Genomic DNA, 7279 nt, shown 5'->3' on the forward strand with positions numbered 1-7279 from the left:
TGTCCTCAAGTTCGTGGAGAGCTTCTGCCTCATCAGCGCTGCCTGTGGGATGGTGGGAAATGGCATGGTCCTATGGTACCTCGGCTTCCGTATCCGGAGAAACCACTTCACTGTCTACATCCTGAACCTGGCCGCTGCCGACTTTGGCTATCTCCTCTGCATTGCCATTGAGACAGTTCAGTACCTGATGCAGTTCAACGTGGGGGTGCAGTTTGGGATATTCCTCTTCCTGGACCTTTTCATGTATGGAACGGGCTTGTATCTCCTGACCGCCATCAGCATTGAGAGGTGCCTGTCTGTCCTTTGCCCAATCTGGTGCCGAAGCCACCGCCCAAAGCACATGTCCGCCATCATCTCCGGCCTGCTCTGGGGTGTCTCCCTGCTGCTGAACACTCTCGGGTATGTTTTGTGTACCATTCGCCCCCCTGCCAGGAGCTGCAATCTCCTGCTCATCACCATTGGAACCTTGGATTTCCTCTTCTGCACGCCCCTCATGCTGATCTTCAGCCTGACCCTCTTCCTTAGAGTCAAGTGCAGCTCCCAACACCTCCGAACAGGCAGGCTCTTCACCGTCATCATGCTCACCGTCCTCTTCTTCCTCATTTTCGCTGTGCCTCTGAGTGTCCTGATCCTCTTTGACTTCTTGGGCTACAAATTCCTCTACTCCCCGGAGATCGGCTTTGTGCTGTCCTGTGTGAATAGCAGTCTCAACCCCATCATTTACTTCCTTGTGGGGAGCTACAGGGACCGGAGAATCAAGTTCGCCCTCAGGCTGGCATTCCAGAGGGCCTTTGAAGATTCAGCCGATGACAAAGATGAACGGGAAACCCGTGAGACAGTAACTATGTCCTCCTAAAACCTTGCTGTGCCTTACACAGTAACACTGGCCTGGAGCTGAGGGCCGATAGTTTACAGAATTGAAGAACTCTGAGGTATTGGGGAAAGTTTCTCACCTAACATTCAGTATCTTCGTTATAGATCTCTACCCTTCAGCTAGTTATTTTAAGCTCCGTCTCTGGTGAGTGCAAACACATAAGCACCTCGACCACAGAATTTATCTGACCTGTATTAGGACCACATTGAAAGTGCCTATTTCTTTTCAGTGGCCATTAAAGGATTTCATTTTGATAAGGTGATATGTCTTGGTGTCTATGTTTCATCAAAGGAATCCCACTCAGGATTTGCAGCTCACTCAATAAATCTCTGTCTCTCAGAGCACAACAATATCAAGTTCATAAATTCTCAGTCACTTTTTACTCAGGGCTCTGAAGCTGAGGTGGGAACCAATCCTCCTCCTGTTGAAATCAGCCACGAAATTCCTGAGAGGAGAGTTTATCTCTCTCACTTAATTTTAAATACCTGTATCTCAGCAATACATGCAACCTCTTGCAGCTCCCAGGGTGCACGATTCTTCGCTTCTAATGTAAGCATTTCAAATAGTGAAATGATTCATGCCCTAGAAGAACCTTTCGTTTATCTACTAGGAAGGTTTCCATACCATAGAGTTGTGATGGAGTAGACAAGGGGTCCAACCCCTACCAACTTGCCTTACAGCTTTATGCAGTGAGTTGCATGCTCCCTTTTCTTGTGTTTCAAAGAAATACAGGGCTGGAGTTGCATATTATTTTAGCTTCCTCCAGCCCAGGACAGAGTATCTGCATCAAACTACAGCATGAATTGAGTTGTTATTTCTTCCTTTAAGAAGGACAGATGATAAGAACCCATGGTTTCTAACATCTCTTCTGCCAACAGAAATAAATTCAAGGACAGGGAAAAAATAGGGAACAGAAAAAAGGTGAATAAACACCACAGTTTGTGACAAAATATTCTCTAGACCCAATCCCTTGAGATGCAAGATGTGATTATTTGAAGCTTTGCACTATCAGACCACATAACATTTGCTCTTTTAACTTAAATTGATAGAAAAAGGCAACACAGGTAATTTTCTTTGAGAAACCTTACAGATTCCTCTTCATGCCTTCATCTGCAAATATTTTCCTAAAGGGAAACTGTGTTCTTCTATTGCCTATCATGTTTTTTATTTTCATTTGTCTTTTCACTAATTTTGAAATGCACCACTGAAAAAAATAGTGGTTCACCCTGATGCCTGCAGTTGTGTTTTGCTTCCTGTTTACAGTTCCTGAAAGCTAGAATTTGAGTTCCATTTCTACTATTCTTTAATTTTTAATGCTACTGTTCTGCAACGTTGATTCAGATTCAGCCTATGTCATCAATTATTTTTAGTAAGGTTTTTTTCTTCTAACTTCTACTGCTGAGGGGAAGAGAGCATCCATTTATCAGAAAACATGTTAAAAATGTTTTCCTTTTAATATCTGTAGTGATTTTATCATCGGGAGATCCGAAACTTTTCTATTACTATTAAAAATGACAAAAGTTTTTTTTAAAAGAAAAACAAAATGTATTTAAAGACATTCTTGTGCTCAGAAGCAGCTGTAAACTGATAAAAACATACAGAATATAAACTGTGAAAAACTTTCCATCCTGCCCGTTTGTCCTTAAACATGCCCATTGTGAAGACATGCAGCATTTAATCTGAGCACCTTTTACACATCAGACTAATGTCAACACTTTACATCCAACCTTGGACATTTAAAAGGTGATGCCTGCATGTAAACCACCATCCTAGACTGCCTCAATCATCCACGGTAAAAAACAAGCATTCTCAGGGAGTGGCATCTGCCAGATATTTGCAATGTACCTCCTGTGGTCCAAAAGAAGTCAGTGATAGGATCTGCAAGGAGATGGGGATCATTTCCAGGTTTTTCCACCCTGAACTAACACCAAGATAGTCAGCCCAGTCTTCCAGGGAGAATGTCCTCAGCATCTGTACTGGGATTGTCCTCTGAATTGCTTGGTATCTCTCTGGAAGGATGTCAGGGCATCCAGAAGATCAGTGGTCACGCATGAGAAGGGTACATTCCTCAGGGGCCACCAGCACCCTGAAAAAAGCCCACATTTCTGCCTCCCAGGGGACAGCTGGAAGGAGACAGGCAGCCAAGGCCATAAGTGTTAAGTGCGCTTCTCCACATGGTCCACGTGCCAGTGACACGCGGTGCCTGCGAGGGATGGTGTCATCTGTTCCCCAAGGACAGCAAACCTACCTTCACTCCTCTGAGGAGTCCCTAGACACCTGAGTCTGAAATAATCTTTATTTTCTCATTGATTACAGCAGAAGGTGCACACGTTACTGTTGGTATTTCTGTGGTGCAGTTAAGGCCTGGAGGAAGGGCAAGTGTATGGGCATGTGGATGCTTCAGAACTGTCCAGTTTTCACCACATGCAGGAGAATAAAAGGGTCTCCTGTGCCTTGATTTGGTTCCCTACCTCAAGCCTCTGTCTGCGGGTAGTTACCCCCACCCTCCCCTTCAAGCAGCTACCCCGTTCTCCATTCCAAGAGCTTCTACAGCAACCAGCATGGGGTAGCATTCTCTCCCTCACCCCAGTCTACTTCACACACACCTCAAAGGCTCTTACAGCCCTGCCCAGCATCAGCTGCCAAATTCCTTCGCTTGCACCTTTCATGGAGATGTGGCTTCATGCCACAGGAAGGAAGAGGCAGCAGGTAGTGAGAGACATCTACCGTCCTCTTTGAAAAGGGATAGTCAAGGTCAGCCAACTGGGGGAAGAAGGAGGGGCAAGCACGTCTAGACATCTCTCTCTTGATGATCTTAAAGGTCTTTTCCAACCTAAATGATTCTATGATTCTATGATTTAAGTGTTGCACCAGCTCATAGCCAAGTGGTGTCTTACAACCCACAGAGCAACTTGGGATCAGGCACAAAGAAGAGCAGAGGAAGTACAACAGTGCCAACAGGCTTTGGCAGGCCTTGCTGGTGAGACCTGAGATATGTTACAGAAACCCCACTTTAGGTCCTATGGGTTGTGTGCTTTAAAAGCTTAACTGCTGAAAACATAGTCACCCATTCCTACCCAGGACAGAAAAAGACAGCGCGCACAAGTGAGTGTCCATAGGCAAGGAGCTGTAGATAAAGGACTTAGTCCAACCCTAACTTCTGTTTAATTTGAACTAAGAGAGGTGACCAAGTCAGGTAATCACAACATCACAAAATTTGGATCAGGTCTGCTGAAAGGCAACTCCTGACTGCAGAGGTGGAGAAAGATCCTCGCTTCTTTGCAGCGTGGCACTGGAAGATTGAGGGACATTTGTCCCCCTGGAGCCAACACCCACCCATTTCAAAGCCTGTACAGCCACACGGTCAAACATCCTTTATTTCTGTCCGTTTTAGAAGTGGCACACAGCAAGTTTATTTCCTGTCTGCAGTATTTCTGTTAATTGCTATGAATAAATTGATGTGTTTACTACGCTCCCTTCAGCTCAGCCTTTTGAAATACTTTCTTCCTCGGGGGTCAGAGGTGAGCAGTGAGTTTTCTAGAAGCTGTAAAAGCCCTGTGCAGTTTAGAGAGGCTCCACCTATCAGCAGGAGACAGAAATAGGCACCTTTTTATACATACTGTGAAAGAAAGGCTCAAAAGCATTCCGGGGTGGAAGCTTAGGATGTCAAGCAAGGATCACTGATGCCTAGCACCCAGGGAATGAAGGCCTCATTGCCTGATCTGTCTCCCTCACCCCAGACACGTGGGCCAAGCCATTTTTCATCCTGGGGTCTTGGCAGGATTTGGGATAAGGCATTGAACAGGAAATGAATTTTGAAGGAAACATTGGGAAAAGGGATACCCTCTCTCAGACTAATCCAATCTAAAGCAAGTCTGATTTCCCAAGAGAGAAAAAAGGAAACAGAATACCACTCCTCTGAGAACTTCCCTTTTCCTACTAACCACTCATTTATACACCCCTCACACAACAGCATTTGGCCCCAGTACAAATGCACAAAGAACCTTTCACGGATGCAAGCAATCTCCCAGAGCATCGTCGGCAATGGAATCTCTGGCAGGTAATTTTCTCCCCACCTACTGTAGGAGCAACCGGAGAAGCGGAGCAGAAATGTGAAATCACCTCACAACATGAAAGAAACCCATTCTCATCTACTGCTGACTTCATCCCATTCTCCCCATTCCGCATGATGAAAACACTCCTTCCTGACAGCACCTGCTTCCTTGCATCACAGAAGATATGACCTGAATCTGCAGACTGAAACACCTTCCTCGTCTTTTCCACAGAAAGTGTTTCCCAGAAGATCCAGTGGGATAAATTAGAAACCAAGAGAAAGACACTCTAGAGCTGCTGCCAGATTCCAGCTTCTCTGAGAGCTCAGTTCAGCTGCACAGGGGCAGAAGGTAAGCATTTGAGGACTGGGTTCAGAAATGCCTCACCGTCCACACGTTTTGCAGTGTTCTTTGTCTCTGCTGTGCCGTTTTCTGGTCCTCTCCCAGGTGTACACGCACACACAGCCACTAGGTTGTCACACCCTCCCCATCTCCTGCTCTGTCTGTAAGTAGCAATGTTTTCTGCTTCTTCATCTTTACTCAGTTGAACGGTCTCATTCTTTCTTCTGCATGGATGCCACACTTAGCCCACCTCCACTTCCCCAAATTCCTGCATGATTTTTCCCTCTCCTCAACATCTTGCATCTTGCTAGCTATTACCTACATAGGTAGTAACTATACACGCCCCTTGAAAGCCATCTCTCCCAAGTCACAAAGCTGTAAGAATAAAAGCAATGTGTCAGTCACTAAATGCCCTCTGTCTCTTCTCTGATCCCAAGAGAAACAGAAAGGAGAGACGTATCTGATTTGGAGTATTTCATCATAACTGAGGAGCTCATAACCTTCTTTCCCAAAAGCAACACAAGCCAGGCTCACAGGTCTAATTAAACTTATCAAACTTCAGGTTAAATACGTTCTGAGAACAGTTCCTCTGAGCTCAACCTGATGACACTATTCAGTAAGGTGATTCCTCCCCTGTCTCTCTGCAGGAGCTGTCTCCTACATTCCATCTTTGTTTTACTCTTCAGGGGCTCTCCATAGCACAACAAAACCCCTGACCCTCTTGGCTTATTCCTTACAGGGTAGCATAGATCAAAAAAAATTGCTGCTGCTGCTTGCAGAAGGAAAACCTCTGGGTGCAACACACGTTGACTGCTAAAAATGTCATGGGTTTGATACATGCCTTGAGGAGAACGTCAAGCAGGAAGGTAGTGATAAGAATGTTGATCTCTCCTAGCTGATATTGCTCTATGTATGTTTTAGATGCTAATGAGGAGGGGAAGATGGAGAAAAATCAGCAGCAAATATAAACAAAATCAGGAAATCTGATATGAAGACGGACTTACGTGTATCTTCATTGTTAAAACACATTGCTCCACACAACATTACACAATAGGCTCTTGGGTTGGTGGATGCAACACTGGACAAAAGAGGGGAATTACTGATGCCAAAATTCCAGCTCCCCTCGGGGCTGATGGTGACTTCTGCTGCACATGGCTTTGTAGCCCTGTCGATTTCACAGTTTTGAAACCAGACGAGCAGCAGCCGATTGCATGAACCAGCAAGAGGAAGCAGATGTACAGAGGTGCAAACCAGCACCCAGCAAGGCACCTGGGGGAGGCTGGAAACCTCATCCTTTCAAAGACGGCAAAGAAGAGAGGACAGAAATCAGCACAAACAAAAATGGCAATGGTACCTAACGACAGGGACACAGCCTAACTGGGTTCTTGGGCATGAACAGAGAGGGAACATACAGGGATGTGGTTGACATAGGCAGAGGTTGGGGGGGAAGAGTAAGAACAGAGGAGTGAAAGGATTAACAACAATATATTGATTACAGTGTGTGGCAATCAGCTCGAGAACTGGCTGCCCTTCCTTCCAGACCGGTACCTCAGAAGTTTCTCCAATTAAGTGTCTCATCTCTTCCAGTCTCTCCTGACAGTCTCCAGGCAAGCGCAGGCTGCGGCAGAGGTGGTGCTGGAGACAGCAGACCCCGTGTGTCCGTCCCACGGGAGAGGGACCAGAGCAGGGGACACCCCAAGTCTGCTAAGCACAAAAAATTATGTGTGTGTATGTGTACTGGCTGCCTGTGACAAGCTGCTGGCAGCGTGGGCTGCAGGGCCCTCTGTGAGGGGAGCGGAGGGTTCACTCTGAGGGAGCGGAGGGGTCGCTCTGTGAGGGAGCGGAGGGGTCGCTCTGTGAGGGAGTGGAGGGGATGTCCTGTGAGGGAGAGGAGGGGTCGCTCTGTGAGGGAGCGGAGGGGTCGCTCTGTGAGGGAGAGGAGGGGTCGAACTGTGAGGGAGCAGAGGGGTCGCTCTGTGAGGGGGGGGGGGGGGGTGTCCTGGGGGGGGGG

General features: G+C 46.7%; 1 protein-coding gene across 1 annotated transcript in view; it reads left to right on the forward strand.

The window, feature by feature from the left end:
• LOC104129636 (proto-oncogene Mas) overlaps positions 1 to 2284 on the forward strand; it is a 6102-nt gene extending 3818 nt beyond the window's left edge. Inside the window, exon 3 of the mRNA XM_035898006.1 lies at positions 53 to 2284. Within this exon, the coding sequence (XP_035753899.1) occupies positions 53 to 856 (804 nt within the window). The 3' untranslated portion in view covers positions 857 to 2284. The remainder of the gene's footprint in view (positions 1 to 52) is intronic.
• The last annotated feature ends 4995 nt before the right edge of the window (positions 2285 to 7279 follow it).

The sequence above is a fragment of the Egretta garzetta genome, unplaced genomic scaffold (genome assembly GCF_000687185.1).
Source record: "Egretta garzetta isolate BGI_Z169 unplaced genomic scaffold, ASM68718v1 scaffold997, whole genome shotgun sequence".
In the NCBI taxonomy this organism is placed as follows: Eukaryota; Metazoa; Chordata; class Aves; order Pelecaniformes; family Ardeidae; genus Egretta; species Egretta garzetta.